Raw genomic sequence first — 18,023 nt, 5'->3', positions numbered from 1 at the left:
AGTGTTCCTTTTTCTTACCAAGGTTTCATTTTACTCCAAAGGTAAAATGTATTAGAAGGTTCTTAAAGTCTGAATAACAGTACAAAAGGAAAATAAATAAACTGTACTTCCATTGTGATTCACTCTAAAATTCATCTCATGCCCTCTAGAGAAATTTCCTTTCCTCTAAGCCAATAAACTTCAATGATTTCTTTTTATCGTTGATCTATTTTCTCAAGCTAAACTTATTCATTTTACTATATAAACAGACAAAACAGGTGAATTCTGTGAGCCAAAGACTCTGTACAAAGTGCCAAGATGCATTCACATGTAGAGAAGAATGGGTTGTTGGGGGATCATGATATACACGTGTACCCAAGTGCTCTTACATGCTGCTCAAGCTACTATCCAGGACCCAGTGGGAGTGCTCAGGAAGAACAGTCAGGCAATTGTGCTGAGTTAAGGCTTCCAACCCCAGAAAGCTAAACTGTTGGTAAAGTTTTTTTTTTTGCCAACCTTCTAGACTGCTTTAGCACCTTCTGCCTAATAACCACAATCATACCAAAGATTGATATTCTTCAGCTTTCTGAGAATCAAATATAAATTATAACATAGAGTATACTGCTTAAGACGTTTAAATTTCAAAACCATTTTCCGAGATTGCATATTGAATCAAAGTAATGACTATCCACTTCCTTATTTCACAACTCTAAATGGTTCCTGGTATTTTCATGCTACAAAGAAGAAAGTTGAGGCTCAGAGAGCCTAAGTTTTACAAAGTCACAGAGTATCAGTGGAAAGTGAAGAGCCAGTATCAGTGTGTATGATCCCAAATCCATGTCTTTCTGCTCCAACACACTGCCCCTCAACGATGGCACAGTTTACCAACAGAGAGCTCACAGCCTAGGACTCTACACACTTAATAGGGCAGAAAGAAAAGGGCATAATGTTTTAGTATACATTGAGAACACAGTCATGGTTCTTGTGTAATAAAACAAAATGGATATTTTTAAAAGGAAAATGTAAGCATTACAAGCCAGACAAACATTATATAAGAAAAAGGAATGATTAAGAAAAGACATTTGGAAAAGATGATATTTTATGTGTTGAAAATAAATACGACTTTGACATCCAGAATGGGACAGGATACTTCATGCAGGGAAAAGAACATGAAAAAAGACATACAGAAAGAAAAACACAAAACATATATACAGAACAACAAATAGTTCAGATCTGCTAACACAGTGTTTTCTACCTTTCCCTGTTAAGAATTCCAAGGAATTCATTAAAAGTATAGCTTCCACCAAAAAAAAAAAAAAAAGTATAGCTTCCCAGGCTCCTCCCTTGGAGATTCTAATTCCATAGGTCTGAGGAGGGTGTAAGGTTTTAATTTTTAATTTTTAAAACAGTGTTGGATCTGACATTTCTGTGGTTTTTAAGTGGTCTAAGAAGTATTTAACTAAAGGGCCGAGTTGGTAATGGAGAGTCACAGTCTTATTTCTACAGTCAACAGAAAGCAACTGTGCTATCTTTTTTTTTAAAGATTTTATTTATTATTATTTATTTTATTATTATTATTATTTTATTATCCTCGATCCCAGGACCCTGAGATCATGACCCAAGCCGAAGGCAGAGGCTTAACCCACTGAGCCACCCAGGCACCCTGCAATTGTGATACCTTAATGAGGTTTTAGGAAGACTGTTCTGATGGTAATGAGTGGAAGGGAAAGAAAAGCAAGGAGATGGAAGACAAGTCTGTAGACTAGAGCAACAGCCAAGGCTAGAAATAAAGACCTGAATGAGGGTAGTAACAAAATAAATTAAAAGGAAAAAATAGATTTGAGATACGTCATGGATGAAAAATTGGTAGGACAGTGCAACAAATTGGTTTTGCAGAGAATGAATAAGAAAAAAGTCAGGATCTAAAATTCTTCTCTAGAGAATACTGATACCAGGGAGTAGAAAACGAAGTCACAAAACAGAAAAGTCTGGGAAACAAAGATAATGAATTAAGCCTTGGCCAGGACTTGGGTTACTAGTGAGATATTTAAACATAGAGAGATGGCCAATAGGCAGCTGGAGAAAAGAAAAGTAAGCCAGCCTAGAGATAGAGATTTGAGAGTCAGAAGCAAACACTGTTTTTTTTAAAGATTTTATTTATTTATGTGAGGTACAGCGAGAGTAAAAGAGCACAAGCAGGGGGAGCAGCAGGCAGAGGGAGAAGCCGACTCTCCACTGAATAGGGAGCCTGACATGGGGCTCATTCCCAAGACTCCAGGATCATGACCTGAGCCGAAGTCAGCCACTTAACTGACTGTGCCACTCAGGCGCCCCAGAAGCAAACATTTGAAAACTTTATCACACAGTACAGTCAGATGAGAGAAATACGATGACACAATACTAGGCTTATACTACTCACATGATAATGTACTGTAGGTTGCAATTTTCTTGGCAAAAAGGAATGAATTTACTTAGTCTTTCCACTATTTGAAGTGTTTTTCAGGTTTGAGGCAACATAAAGGACAAGCCAATACCATCTGCAGTGGTATCCTTGCACATTTCAACCTTGTAGCAAACACAGATTGCTTTGGGGTTATCAAGTTCACTATAGTCAGTGTAAGTTAAACATTTTGTTTTACTTTGTATAATAGTAAGCAGCATAGTAACATATGCTTGAAACATTTAACACATACTGTTGTTACAATAGAAAAAATTCAAACTAACTTCCTAGTAAAGTTGATCTCAAAGTAAGGGTAAGCAAAACATACTTTCAACCAGAAATTTAATTCACAAAAAAACTAACAAAAAAACTCCCTTCTCCTACCCTTGTGCTTTCCTCAGGCTGCTCAGCCTAATAGTCAGGACTCCATGTGAGTTAGGAAAGGGTAAGGGGCCGACTGCACTGAGTTGCCTTCCACCACAGAATGCTGTGCTACCAGCTTAATTTCCCGCCAGTCTTCTAGACGGCTTGGGCTTAAAGGAAGCAGCTTCCGCAGCATTCAAGATCATATTAGAAACATAAATAGCTATAGAAAGCTAAGTTCGCAATTCTGATTGTACCACCTCCTAATTACATGGTCTTGCACAAGTGATTTAACCTTTCTCAGAATTGATTTCTTCCCTTACATAGGAGTACTAACATCTCTAGCATGTGGTTGTTATAGAGGTGACATAACATAAATATTTAACACAGGTAGCAGAGGAAAATAATTACAGTCTAACATATGCTTTGATGGCCACAGATTACCATGGGAAGAAGTTAAACTTAGCCTGGGTAGGAGATGGGTAGAGATGGGTGGAGGTAGTCGAGAGTTGATAGTGGAGTTAAATCATAAAGGAAAAACAAAAACTAACCAAATAAAGGAGAACCTAATCCAAGCAAAAGGAAAAACAGGAGTGGGAGGATTGTGGGGAAGGCACTTGAACTTGACATCTTTAGAGAACATCAGTGAAAGGGACTCCTGGCAATTTCCAGATCTAACATTTGTTGTTTTGTCCATTTACAAGTATACCCAGACAATCATGACATATAGTATATCTTTCATTTTAATAAGGCAGAAATTTAAATCATGAATAAGGCAAGATTAGTGCACTAACATCTAAAGAAGGGTACCGGAATGAAGAGGTCTAGGGAAAGGAAGTTTTCATATAAAGATGAATTTAATTTTGACATCTAAAGTAGAGATTTTTCCTAAAGGAAATCAAGAATGTCAGATAAGAGGCCAGAAATAATATTTGTCCAGGTGTCCCAGAGTTCAGAATACTAGTATACAGGTGGAAGCTGAGAATCCATGGTATCAAATATATCACTCTGGAATACTGAAGACAGCAGGGAAAAGTCATGACCAGCACATTTCTTACACATGTCCATTTCAATTCAGTGTCTTAATGCAATGGGTAGAAGCAGTGTGCTTACTAAATGCCCAACATTAGCCTATCAAAACCATCCTCTATTATGAGGGAAGCACATGGATAAAGAATTAAACACAAGGGTAAAAATAATGTGCTTTTAAACTAGTGCTACTGTTAGTTTTGGTTAGAAATAGGTAACTATATTAAGCAAATAAGACAGGGCTAAGTTACAGAGTTTTAATTACTACAACAGAACTTTTAACCCTTTGGGTTTCTGTATTCACTAATTTTCTTTCTTTCTATCTTTTTTAAACACTGCAGAAAGGTAATCTATTTACAGAAGCGTAATTTAAAGGCATTATGATTTTCTTTACAGATGTAAGAACAGGAACAGTCACTTTTTTTTTTTTAAGATTTCATTCATTCACGTGGCAGAGAGACAGATTACAAGTAAGCAGACAGAGGGAGAGGAAGAAGCAGGCTTCCCACTGAGCAAGGAGCCCGATGCAGGGCTCGATCCCAGGACCTTGAGACCATGACCTGAGTCGAAGGCAGAGGCCTAACCCACTGAGCTACCCAGGCACCCCAGGAACTATCCACTTTAAAAAAAAACTCTACATTCCATTCCTCCACTATTATTTATAATTAATTTTTTTTTAAAGATTTTTATTTATTTATTTGACAGAGAGAAATCACAAGTAGATGGAGAGGCAGGCAGAGAGAGAGAGAGGGAAGCAGGCCCCCTGATGAGCAGAGAGCCTGATGCGGGACTCAATCCCAGGACCCTGAGATCATGACCTGAGCCGAAGGCAGCAGCTTAACCCACTGAGCCACCCAGGCACCCCAGGAACTATCCACTTTAAAAAAAAACTCTACATTCCATTCCTCCACTATTATTTATAATTAATTAATTTTTTTGAGTGAGGGAGAAGGAGTAGGGAGAGAATCTTCCAATGTAGGACTCAATCTCACGATGCTGAGATCAAGACTTAAAACGAAATCAAGAATCAGACCCTTAACCAACTGAGCCACTCAGGTGTCCCTCAACCCTCCACTATTATTATAATTCACTGAACTTCCTGTATCAAAGGCTACCCCAGCACACCAGCCCCTTCCCTAGATTTGACTCTCCAAATTTTCATCTCTTCATCATTTAAGGGAATACATACCGGAATCTTTGGGAGTAAAAATCCTTGAAGGTGATTTTCTTGGAGTGTATTTAACAGACTCACTATTCTAAATATTATCAAGGCATAGGTGTTTCAGCAATGAGTATTGTGTCAAAAGTGATATTCAGGAAAACCACACTTAAAGGCCTAGTGGAAGCATTGGTGGGGTAAAAGACCAGGAGTGGATTTATAATCCAAATACATGTATCTTACATGGTTCAAATCCCAGCTCTAGCTATTTACTGGCTGTGTGACTGAGCAAATTACAACCTATCTATACCTTAATTTATTTTTGGGTAAAATGGGATAATGATAATACCTATCTTAAAGGGCTATGATGAAAATTAATGACATTAATGAATATACAGATAATATTAAAATGAATATAAAAGCTTTGGTCCAACACTATTATAATAACAATCATAATCATTATCATCTAGCAAAACACTTAAATAGTAATTAAAATCTAAATCACAAGGTTGAATCATTTTTTAACTCTAGTTCTGAATTTTAAAAAAAATAGCTTGTTAAAAAACCCCATAAAACTCTAATTTCAAGAGGGCATATCAGCTTAGGAATTGCAAATATTACTTGACAACAAATCATTTTACAAATCAGTTCAGTGACCGTGTACGGTGGAAAACATGCTGTGCCATATATATAGCAGGAGATACAAAAATGAGTGAGATAGAGAGACCCTTATATCTTTCATAACTCAGAATAAAGGGATTAGAGTTTTACCTGACTAACTCGATTAACTTCCTCCTCTTCTTCTTCAGCTTCCTCTCCAAATGAAAGTAAACTAAAATTTCTTATCAAAAAAAGAAAGAAAAAAGGAAAGAAGAATGAAAGAAAATTAAGAAAATTAAACAAAACTTATACTATATTTTCAAGGCAATAAAACAGAATTTACAAGAACACATTTTAACTGTTCAGGAATACACAATATGACTTAGCATTCAGCAGAAGTATACTAAGGATCTGTATTTTCAGCATAATGTTAAGGCATTGGCCTCAGACCAAAGAAATTCATATATTAGATGAACCTAATGACCAAAAATTCATCTTCAGCACTACCATTAAATATATTAAGTCAAGCATGACAGAAATAATTAAGCCTTTTATATTTATAAAAACTGGTTAGCAAAATGGGAGTTTTCTGGAAACCTAATAAATATATAGCCCTGAGAGCACTACAAATGGGAAGCAATTAATCTAGACTTCCAAAATGTCATAATACTTCGAAATTGATAAGTTACACAACACTGTCAAATAAAAAAAATATAAGCAGTAAACATAACAAAAAAATAGCCCATGGGGAAGAATAAACTGTTTGTTTTCTTTGAGCCTTCAAACTAAAGAGAGCCCAAGGAAGATAAATAGCAAGTTATTAAAATTCTCTCTCAAATACTGAAAAAATAAAAGATTTGGCAACAAGAAGAATTTTTTATTTCAAAACCTAGATGCAATCAAAGACTACCATATCACCCCTAATATATTTGCTATGAATTAAAAACAAAAACAAAAACACCCAGCTTTTGGGCTAATATCAAGATAAATAACAGTGATGAAATATTGTACCTGAATATGGTGATGCTGACCTTTCACCCAGAGGTAAATTAGTCAAAAGAAATGAATCAAAAAATAGAAGAATATCAAATACACTACCATATAAGAATTTATTTTGCCACAACATCAACTGCTTATTGAAGTGGCTCACATTTGACAGTTTATAAAAGCAGCTTAACTTCCTTATACTGTAGGGTATCATGGAAAAGAAACAAATGTGATTGAATACCTATGCCACTGGGTGTTTTCAAATTCCCCTGCTCATTTTCTCTTCCTAACACCCAGATGTTGTAATTATAATTTCCATTTTACAGGATGGGGAAACTGAAGCTCAGAAATATGAACACACTTTGCTCTTATAAATTGTGTCAGGCAGAATTGTACCTGGAACTGTCTGACTCTAACAACTATGAATATACTAAAATCACTAATGTGGATGCTACACTTCACTAAAAAAGGAAGTAGAAATCTAACTCTCTGATACCTATTTTAATAAAATATACAAAACTAATAATATGAAAAATACTGTCCACAAAATACTGTAACTTACTTACTCCAAAACAGGAGTGAAAAGTTAAATTATGTAACCATGCAGTCATTATATCCTTCATACTTGACTTTCCAAATTCTTTACATGGAACATATATTAGTTGAAAAACAAGTAAAAAAAAAAAAACCACAAAAATTCTTAACTCATTTACATAAATAACTGCTATAGTGATCATAAATATTAATACAGATTTCATGCAGACATGTGACACAATACTTCTTTAGCTTGTTACATATAGTATTTTAATAAAAGAAATGCATATTTAGAAAAAAAAAACACCTCATAATTCAGATATCTCCCCAGTCCACACTGGCCTCTCCTTCACTAAACAGTTACAACTAAACAGTTGTTACAAAAGGAAACAAAATGAATGAATTTCTATTATTCTATTATTTCTGATTACTTTGTGCCTTTGGGCTTCAGTTTCTTTACTTCTTCCTCTGGTTTCTCTTTTTTTGGCTTTTTTATTTCTCTTGGAATGATGTCATCAAAAGGATTAAATAAAACCTATGGAAAAAATAGTTTGAAAACATTTTCCCATTTTTAAAAATTTCACAAAAAATTAAAACCAGTATTCAATTGCATTAATATTAACTTCTGTATTTTTTGCTCACATAACTATTATAAGCCTAGTGATATATTTACTACATAAAGTACTTCCACTTACATGGCCTTGATGGATTTTCCTGATAATCCTATGTGTAATTAGGTAAAAGGTATTTTATCCTGATTTCACAAAAGGGAAAAACATTCAATAAAACATAATACCTAGAGTAAGCAAAACAAACTCAGAGAGTATGACCCCAAATCAAATGCTTTTAAGGACCTTCTTCCTCAATGAAGGATCACTCTAAAATTACCCAGGAAGGCACTTCATTGAGTTAACTAAGCCTAATTCTTCTAATATTCCCTTATAAGTCAAGGTTTTCATATACCGGATTATCAGCTAAAGTTTCATCTTTGAAACCAAAACCTTCAATTAAAAAAAAAAATTCTTAAATCAGAAATTGTGCCTAAATTACAGAGACAAAATCTGAATTATGATGTTGATTTAGTATAAAGCCTTTACTCAACAGTTTAAAAATACTAACAGGGCTCCTGGTTGGCTCAGATGGTTAAGCATCTGCCTTCAGCTCAGGTCATGATCCCGGGATCCTGGGATTGAGTCCTGCATCAGAAACCCCTGCTCAGTGGGGAGACTGCTTCTCCCTCTGCCTCTCTTTCTTTCTGTTTGTCATGAATAAATAAATAAAACCTAAGAAAAAAATAATAAAAATTTAAAAATAAAATAAATAAAAATACTAACAGCCCGCTTCTCTTATGTGATAATTTAAGTGCTGTATCTTGGACAGCATGCTCCTACCTCACAGCTTCTTATTCTGTGTGGATTACGTGGTCTTTCATCCTCATCTACATCAACTTCTGTCAACCGCAGCATGTTATACACTGTATCCCCTGTGACCTATCAAACAAGACAGAAAACCTAGCTGTAAACTATTACATTCATTCTTTGAAATGAGAGAGGGCTTCTGAAAATACTTTTTCAATAATTAAGAGGAAATCTCATATTTTTATATAGGAGCCTATGCATTAAATGATGCAAATAAAGCAACTTCTTCTCAAGGGGAAAAAGCATAAAGGGAGTTCAATCCCTCAATAACATTTTTAGAAAACTTCCAATATATATTTAACATCAGGTTTTATTAAAAGTTAAGATATGATGCCAAGTAACCTCATACCGAATGACAACTTTTCATTTAAACAAAATAAACAAATTCAGATTTTAGAAGTGGGTGGAACAAGCAAATAACAATACCAACTGTAAATGCTTAGCAGACATTATCTTGTTATATCTTCACAAATATCCTAACAGCAGGTACTGCCATTATCCTCCTTCTCTCGGTAAGAACACTGAGATTCAAAGAAGTTACAGAGCCAACAGTGATAGCCTTTCTGAATTCTTATTACTACGCTACACTTTGTCTCTAATGTGAAAGTTCTATATTAGCAATTGTAAAAAGTGGTGCAGAATGACAATCTAAATCTCACTTTATTATATGTTTTTATTTTTTAAAAACAGTAGGAAGAAAAATCTACGAACATCAGACAACCTGTGTTATAGTGGTTCAAATGTGCATATTTTAACCTATGTTGTTAAGTTTTAAGCAACCAGATTGTATTGCACGTTTTCAGCACGAGTCCTTTCATTCAACATTTCTCAGGAGTTTTAAAATAATACCAATTTTCCAGTTGTGCTCAGTTTGTTTTTTCCCTTTCATCCTCACACAATCCAGTTTTGCCTAGGCTGTGGGGAAACCATTCCTACTGAACCAGTAGAGGGAGCTGATACACTAGTGATGTCTAAATGCCTATGAGTTAAAACGTGGAAATATGTTTTTTAGAAGGGAGAATGAAAAAACAAAACCGTCAGAATCCCCTTTTAAAGAAAGATGTTAAATGTGAACAGAATTAAATAGGTACTACTCAAAGTAATATTTCAGGTAAAATGGTTTAATGTTAACACAACTTCCACTCTTCACTTAAGAAATTCATCATTGACAAAAATAAACTTTAAACTACTAATGTTGTTACCTAGATTTCTAAAAACACAAAAATTATCAGATGAGCAATATAGTAGCTAATATCATCAGTATGACTTTAGAAAAGAACATTTACAGTCATAATTAATGACTTATTTGAAACATACAAACAAAAATAAAGGTGGTACCTGATAGTTCATTGTAAAAGGAATATATTCCATTATTTTTAGAAATAATAAATATCCCAGGGAATATTTTTATGAGGGCAGCTCCTAGATAAGTTGGTCATATTTATCAAAGAAGCTGAAGATAACTGGACACAAACCTTTCCAAAAATGGTATGTTTATTGTTGAGTTCATCTGCTCGACCCAGTGTAAAGAAAAACTGGCTGCCATTATCATGAGGACCAGCATTTGCCATGGCAACCAGTCCTCTCCGATTAAAACGTAACCGGGAATGGAATTCATCCTGAAGCATAAAAAAAAAAAAAAGTTTAGTGAATGACCTCAGTTATAAGGTTCTTCCTACTCTGTTAACCAGGTTCTGTATAACTTCCAATCAAAAATGCTAAAGTCTTATTTGACTGATTTTCAAGTATAATCAAATCCAATACTTCCTATTCCTTCTCTAATGTTAAACTCGACTTCACTAGCCTGTAAGCATCTTCTAAATATCCTCAACCACAAATGTATCCCATTTTATGGGAAAGCTGCCTATTTACACAGAAGAAGGGCACTCAAAGGGGAAGATATTTCTAAGTCATTCCCCTTTATCCAACCCTTAAAGTTATCTAACTTTTTAGAACCTTCTGTTTTTCTTTTCCAAAAACACTACCTTGGAGTCATTGTAGGGTCTTCAACTACTGCCCCTCCCCACTCCATTCTAAAGGTCTTAAAAAAAAGGGCTTTCTTCCTGTTTTTTAATTCAAGGAATCTACTTAATTGTGTTATGTGCTTTACTTTTTTTAAAGGTCTTTGTTGAGTCTTTTCTGAACTGGCACTGCTCCCATTTGCCAGTTTTCCAAAGAACCAGAGCAAGCCTCTCTAAAGTGGATTTCTTGCTATGGTAGGGCTACATAACATACATTAGTCTCTCAGTTAACAGAATTTCTGTCCAGACCTGATACTAGACTCATTTATAATACAGACGTATGATGTAATCAGTGCTTTTCAGAGGGAAAGTTATTTTTCCTTAATAAGTAATTGTCAAAGATTTGAGCACAAAGAGTCATAACTTGGGATGCCTGGGTGGTTCAGTAGGTTAAGCATCTACCTTCAGCTCAGGTCATTATCCCAGAGTCTTGGGATCGAGTCCCACATCAGGCAACTAGCTCAGTAGTGAGCCTGATTCTCCCTCTACCTCTACCTGCCACTCTCCCTGCTCGTGCTCTCTCTCTCTGTGACAAATAAATAAATAAAATCTTAAAAAAACAAAACAAAAAAAGCCATAACTCTTTATACTGTATCGAAAGTGGCCTAATTGAAAAACTTAACAAGATAATGGTATTATATAATAAGTAAAAATCTCAATTTAGAAAGGAATTATGAGAAAGTACTATACTGTTACACTGAACAACAGAATAAAGGAATGCTTTCTACTAGATGGAAGCTCTAAAATCATGAGACAAGTTAATTTGGTAAAATGCAAAGTAGTTTTTTAGTGACATTTGAGACTTTTTTATTATAGCCATTCCTCATTTTCTAAGGCCATTATCATCTGGAAATTAAAGCAAACAGTTCAAATATTTTTCTCAAGAATCACACAGTGACCTAGTAAAAAATTAAAAGAAACTCCAGACCCTCTATCTCATTCATATAAACATGATGTCTTTAAAAATTCTCATATTTTAAGAGCTACCGATGTTTACTCATACAAAGAACATGACATTAGTACCATCAGATTAATAAATAACCTAAATTGTAGTTTTTATTTGAACCCACTGTTATTAATATTAACTACAATGCTCTTTTTTTTCTTTTTAGATCTGTGTAGGCAGTTAATAAATCACAGACCTATTCTTTTTTTTTTTTTTTTTTTTTTTTTTTTTAAAGATTTTATTTATTTGACAGAGAGAGATCACAAGTAGGCAGAGAGGCAGGCAGAGAGAGAGAGAGAGGAGGAAGCAGGCTCCCCACTAAGCAGAGAGCCCGATGTGGGACTCGATCCCAGGACCCTGAGATCATGACCTGAGCCGAAGGCAGCGGCTTAACCCACTGAGCCACCCAGGCGCCCCCACAGACCTATTCTTAATTAATACACTTTTTTTCTAACATTTTTTATGTTAATTCTTTCTTCTGTCCCCCTTGTGATTTCCTGTTATGACATGTGTTTTAGGCTACAAACATCTGTTGTGCATAATTAAGAATGAGTTCTGCTTTGGACCTAATTGTGTCTCCCCAATTCATATAGTGAGGCTCTAACCCTCTGTGTGACTGTATGGGAGACAGGGCCTGCAAGGAGATAATGCTAAGTTAAGTGATGTTATAAGTGTGAAGCCCTAATCCAGGACTGCTAGTGCCCTTATAAAAAGAGGAAGAGACTCCAAAGTTCACTCTCTCTACCATGTGAAGACATAGCGAGGAGGTGGCCATCTGCAAGCCAGGAAGAGACCCTTCACCAGAAACTGAATGCTAGTAAGTTGACCCATACTTCCTAGCCTCCAGACCTGTAAGAAATAAACCGCTGTTGTTTAAGCAAACAACATGGGTTGTTTCAGCCAACCCATCAGTGGTATTTTATTATAATGGTCCAAACAGATTAATATAAATTCCATATAGTGTTAAATAAAATATTTTAAAATAGGATGGCATATGAAATGTTCTAAAAATCTTTTACATTTACAGAGTTTCAGAGATCAGATATTATCAGATATCAAGAATTACATAAGATAGTTTTTTTTCCTGCCTCACATTTTCCTCATGACCACAAGCAGGTGTACCTGAATTCAACCTAGTGTAAAAGCTAGCAATAAGACAACCCAGATTGCTTGACAGGGGAAGTGCTGCTCTTATACCTGATAATCCTAAACACGTGACAGGTACCAGATTTTGTGCACTAATGTGAAATGCATTTTTTTCATGTGGGGCACAGTCATTTTCAATTAAGCAATCCAAACTGATTTGCAAATAAGTAACAATAAAAATTCAGTTTCACCTTGAATGGGGCTCCATAGATAGACTCTCCACCAGTCCCTGTGCCAGTAGGATCTCCCCCTTGGACTATAAAACCAGGTACAACTCTATGAAAAATGGTGTTGTCATAATATGCTGAAAGAAATTTAAAATAATTTAGCAAAGTCTAAAACGAAGTGTATAGCTTTGAAAGTTAGTATTAGAGTCACAAGATTTTTTTCTCACACAATAAATAGGCTCATAAATCAAACCTCTTCTTCCTTACTTACCATAAAATGTCTACTCAAAATAGTACAATTTCTACAAAAAAGCATGGTGGTGGTTGTATTGTAATTATTTCCAAGATTCTCTCCAACTCCAGATTACAGATTAATATAATAAATATATTTGGAATATATAAAATATATTTTGGAATATATAAAATATATATTAATATATTAAATATATTTGGAACATATAATAAATATGTTTGGAAGCTATAAAAATACAAGAGGGATCATATATGATCTCTTAATAGTACTTACTATTTGGAACCTGAAATCATTAAGGAGACTTCACCAAGAAAAAGAAGTGGTATGTGGCAGAAGCACAGCATCTCAGTGAGGTAAATCCTGAGCCAAGAAGTTGGTGGGGGCAGAAGGGCAATTTTTAGGGCTTGACAGAATCAGTTTATATTAAGTGGAAAACATATGAAGAATATATATGTAACCCTGAAGGAAGTACTGAATAAACAAAACCTATTATTATTGTAAAAGCAAACAAAAAACAAGTAGCAGCCGAGTAGATGGGAGATGGAGTTAATTCCTGGGTGTAGTCCTAGTTCAGTCACGTGCTTAGGACTGGAAAGCAGAAAGAGGAAGAATAATTCCCTGAAAGCTTCACTGAGCTGCAGAACTGCCTGACACCAGATTTCTTGTCATTCATACAGGATTATAAAGTCTTTATTATGTAAATAATATTGAGTTGAGTCTTCTCTTACTTGCACCTAAACACGAGGTAACTCATTCAATGACAAATACAATCAAGTGTCTACTTTATGAGTCAAAACAAGACTATGGTTTATCGTAATTCATAAAGTACTATATAATACAGTGGCTTGTAGGCACCCTCATCATTATTTACATTTGCAAGATCTATCTGGACGTAAAATCCATACTTTAAAGCAATATTGGCAAGAGAGACTCAGTGCAAAGAAGTGCTCCTTGGTTACAAATAGAAACTGTAAAAACTGAGTCTAAAAGTATCTCTCCTGTATTAAGTAACCATTTACTCAGAGTACGTTAAAACTAGGCAGCATTCAGGAGTTCTGACTCTTGCATCTTGTTGGCTGGGTCGCCTTAAACAAAATTTTTTCCCACCATTTTTAAAAAATGGAGATATAACTGACATTTAACATGACAGTAGTTTCAGGTATACAACATAATGATTCAGTATTTATATATATTGTGCAATTTCACCACAGTAAGCCTAGTTAACAGCCAGCACCTCACAAAGTTACAAATTCCTTTTTCTTACGATGAGCACTTTTAAGTTCTTACCAACTTCCCTATCTACAATACAATATTATTAACTATCATCTACCATGATATACATATAATTTTCTCATTATTAACTGACTGAGCCACCCAGATAACCACCAGATTTTTAATTATAAAATAAATAACTACTGGGGATCCAGTGTATAGTATGGAGGTTATAGTTAACAGTACTGTGTTGTATACTTGAAATTTGCGAAGAGAGTAGATCTCAAGTGTTCTCACCACACATACACACTCATAAGGTAACTATGTGAGATGATGGATATATTACTTAACTTGATAGTAATAATTATTTCACAATGTGTATGTGTCTTAAATCATCACACTGTACACTTTAAAAAGATCATGTTGTACATCCTAAATATATACAATTTTTATTTGTCTATAATACCTCAGTAAAGCTAAAAAAAAAAAAAGACTAAAAACTTGCCTTTAACTGCCCTATCTATATCATGTTCCACCCTCCTGGTTTTTACTCATTTATTTTTTAATTCTGGAAATCATCCCTTGTTGAAGTAAATACTGATATGAATGTTCTAAGACTTAGAAATTTCATGACTTGTTTAAATCATAGAATTAGTTAATTAAAATGGGGTTCTCGATTTTAAAACCTTGACTTTATTTGGGAGTATTCTCATTTAAATTAATCTTCTCAGGTTTCTTCTCAGCCTCTACAGTAATAATTCTATCTTTCACCTGTTCAACTTAAGAGAATTGCTCTGAGTTATTTTTCTTATGGTTTTCCTATTCTTTTTTCTTTCTCTTTGTATTCTTATAAATAGAGGAATAATTTTTTTGTTGTTCCAATTAAGTTCCACCATGACCTAACTTAAGAACTTTATTTTTTCTTCACTATCATATTATATCCAGATGTTTTCTGTTTCTTCCATTCACCTGGTCATGGATTATTAATTACCATTCATTCTTTCTAATGTTTTTGTACTTCTACTCTTCCCCTATAAAATTTGAGCTTTTGAGTCTTCAAAACTTCTTTCCAGAAGCGAGTCTGACTTCTCTATGTCTACTGTGTTTCTTAGTTCTATTGATAGTTACTTGAGGCTTCTCTGACTGTACTACCTGTCTGACTCAATTTCCTTCCTGCCTGCCATAGCAATTATTAATAATGGTCTTTGCAGATGTCTTTCCCTCTGTTTTGGGGGGGCAGGTTTTTGGGGAAATCTATTCATTTTTATATCTTAAATCCTCCCCCGGTAATTATCTATTTGTATAATTATTATCTATTTGGAGAGCTCTTTCTGTACCCTCCTACTGGTTATACTAAGTTCTCTTTCACACCTTGCTTTTGACTCGAAATGTTGTTTTCTGATACCTGATTAACCCTGTCTGTCTTTACCAATCAGATATAACTTAGAAAGATAATGATTTGCCACCCCTGTACATATCTGAAACCATATGCAATGTATTCCAAAAGCCAGTAAGTTACAAAAATATTTAGAATGTTTAGTTCTACAGGAGAATATTCTGAAGGAGAAAACACTCAAGTGGATGTATAATTCTGTAAAGTGTATTGAAAGAAAAATAGTCACTTTGTGACTCGGTCTAAAATCATACTGGAAACATTGATAATGACATCACTGAATGTTGAATGGAAGGCTTCATTGAGAATATGGAACTGTGGGCAGATATTAAAAAGTGGGCAAACAGTAAAGAAGGAAAGAAAAAGTATTCTGAAAGGAGACTGAGGATATGAAGGAAGGTATGAGGGTATGTGTGAAAGTGGAAATGGGAAGGACGTGCTCAGGAAGTAAAAGTAATAGTCAGCTGAAGCCATATGGTTATTTAGTGCGATGAAAAACAAGGCTGGAAGGCTAGGAAGCCAAGCCATCTGAGGATTTGGCTGCTAGATGAATAAAAAAAGAGGGTATACAGATTAAAGACTACAGAGAGAAAGACCCAGGTAAAAGCCAGTCACAATCAGCAGATGAAAGTCAAGGCAATCTGGTTTAGTTATAGCTGACAGAGGAGTGGAAAGTACACTCCTAAATTGGGAGTAAAGTCCACTTCCATATGTAAATTAGAGTGAAGAAGAGAGAAAATGGCTGGAATTCTAAATTTGACAGTTATTTGGATAGAAGTAACCACTGAAGAGTAAAGAACTCAAGGCAATCTCAGGGAGTACCTTTAGTTGGAGGATGAAAGAAAGAAGTGGGAAATAGACAAAGATAAAAAATGATCAAAATTTTTTTGGAGAGATAAATTTCTCTACTGAAGATACACAGATTTATTTGAAAGACAGTCTTTATCTCCTCCATTTCCTGACACAGTAGCTCAACACCATATCACTCATATCAACTCCTATCATTCATCACCACCATTTAACAGCAGGCCTCAATGTTGTAGAAAGATACACTTCAGTTTATTTTTAAATTAATAAATTTTTCTACAGAATAGAACTCAAGAGTTATGATTACCTTCCAAACAAAGCTGAATGAAATTTCTGCAAGCTTTAGGAGCTTCTTTTGACCACAACTCTATGTCAATATCTCCAGCTGTTGTTTTCAATAAAACCTGTAGAAAGAATATGACATCATTACATTAAATTATCATTTTGGCTTGATAATTAGTTGAAACACTGCTCAATTTAAGGCATTCATTAATGAGTTTTCAATTTTAAATTTAAAAACTGCTGAGCTTTTCTTGCTATACTTAAAAAAAAAATACACTCAAAAAGTACAACAGGGAAAAGACAGTCTCTTCAACAAATGGTATTGGAAAAACTGGACAGCTATATGCAAAAGAATGAAACTGAACCACTTTTCTTATACCATACATAAAAATACACTTAAGATGGATTAGAAACTTAAATATGAGACCTGAAACCATAAAGCTCCCAGAAAAAACAAAACAGATAGCAATGTGACACTGGCCTTAGCAATGTTTTTATAGACATGTCTCTTCAGTTAATACATAAAGAACTTATACAAACCAACACCAAAAAAAAAAAAAAAAAAAAAAAAAAATTCAATTAAAAATGGGTAGAGGTGGGGTGCCTGGGTGGCTCAGTGGGTTAAAGCCTCTGCCTTAGGCTCGGGTCATGATCTCAGGGTCCTGGGATCAAGCCCCGCATCGGGCTCTCTGCTCAGCAGGGAGCCTGCTTCCCTCCTTCTCTCTCTGCCTGCCTCTCTGCCTACTTGTGATCTCTCTGTGTCAAATAAATAAATAAAATCTTTAAAAAAAAAATGGGTAGAGGAAAGAAAAAAAAATGGGTAGAAGAGCTGAATAGACATTGTTCCAAAGAAGACATACAGATGGCTAACAGACATAGGAAATTATGCTCAAATCAGCTGAGCAATGCAAATACTGAAGAGAATGCAAATCAAAACCACAATGAGATGTTACTTTATACCTGTGAGAATGGCTAGAATCAAAAAGACAAGAAAAAATAAGTGTTGGCAAGGATGTAGAGAAAAAGGAACGCTCATGCACTGTTGGTAGGAATGTAAACTGGTGTGGCCACTGTGGAAAGCAGTACAGAGATTACTTAAAAAATTGAAAACAGGGGCGCCTGGGTGGCTCAGTGGGTTAAAGCCTCTGCCTTTGGCTCAGGTCATGATCCCAGGGTCCTGGGATCGAGCCCCACATCAGGCTCTCTGCTCGGCAGGGAGCCTGCTTCCCTTTCTCTCTCTCTGCCTGCCTCTCTGCCTACTTGTGATCTCTGTCTGTCAAGTAAATA

At 35.0% G+C, this 18,023-nt stretch overlaps 1 protein-coding gene across 1 annotated transcript in view; it reads right to left on the bottom strand.

The window, feature by feature from the left end:
* The window catches only part of CWC27 (CWC27 spliceosome associated cyclophilin), a 196,430-nt gene that overhangs the window by 170,179 nt on the left and 8,228 nt on the right, over positions 1-18,023 (bottom strand). The window contains exons 2-7 of the mRNA XM_059175087.1: positions 16,762-16,858; positions 12,814-12,926; positions 9,985-10,128; positions 8,483-8,581; positions 7,523-7,626; positions 5,742-5,811 (exon numbers count right to left, since the gene is read on the bottom strand). Of these exons, the coding sequence (XP_059031070.1) occupies positions 5,742-5,811; positions 7,523-7,626; positions 8,483-8,581; positions 9,985-10,128; positions 12,814-12,926; positions 16,762-16,858 (627 nt within the window). The remainder of the gene's footprint in view (positions 1-5,741; positions 5,812-7,522; positions 7,627-8,482; positions 8,582-9,984; positions 10,129-12,813; positions 12,927-16,761; positions 16,859-18,023) is intronic.

Source organism: Mustela lutreola, chromosome 5 (genome assembly GCF_030435805.1).
Source record: "Mustela lutreola isolate mMusLut2 chromosome 5, mMusLut2.pri, whole genome shotgun sequence".
Lineage (NCBI taxonomy): Eukaryota > Metazoa > Chordata > Mammalia > Carnivora > Mustelidae > Mustela > Mustela lutreola.
Note: the sequence above shows the minus strand (reverse complement) of the source record. Positions and strands in the feature narration are given on the sequence as shown.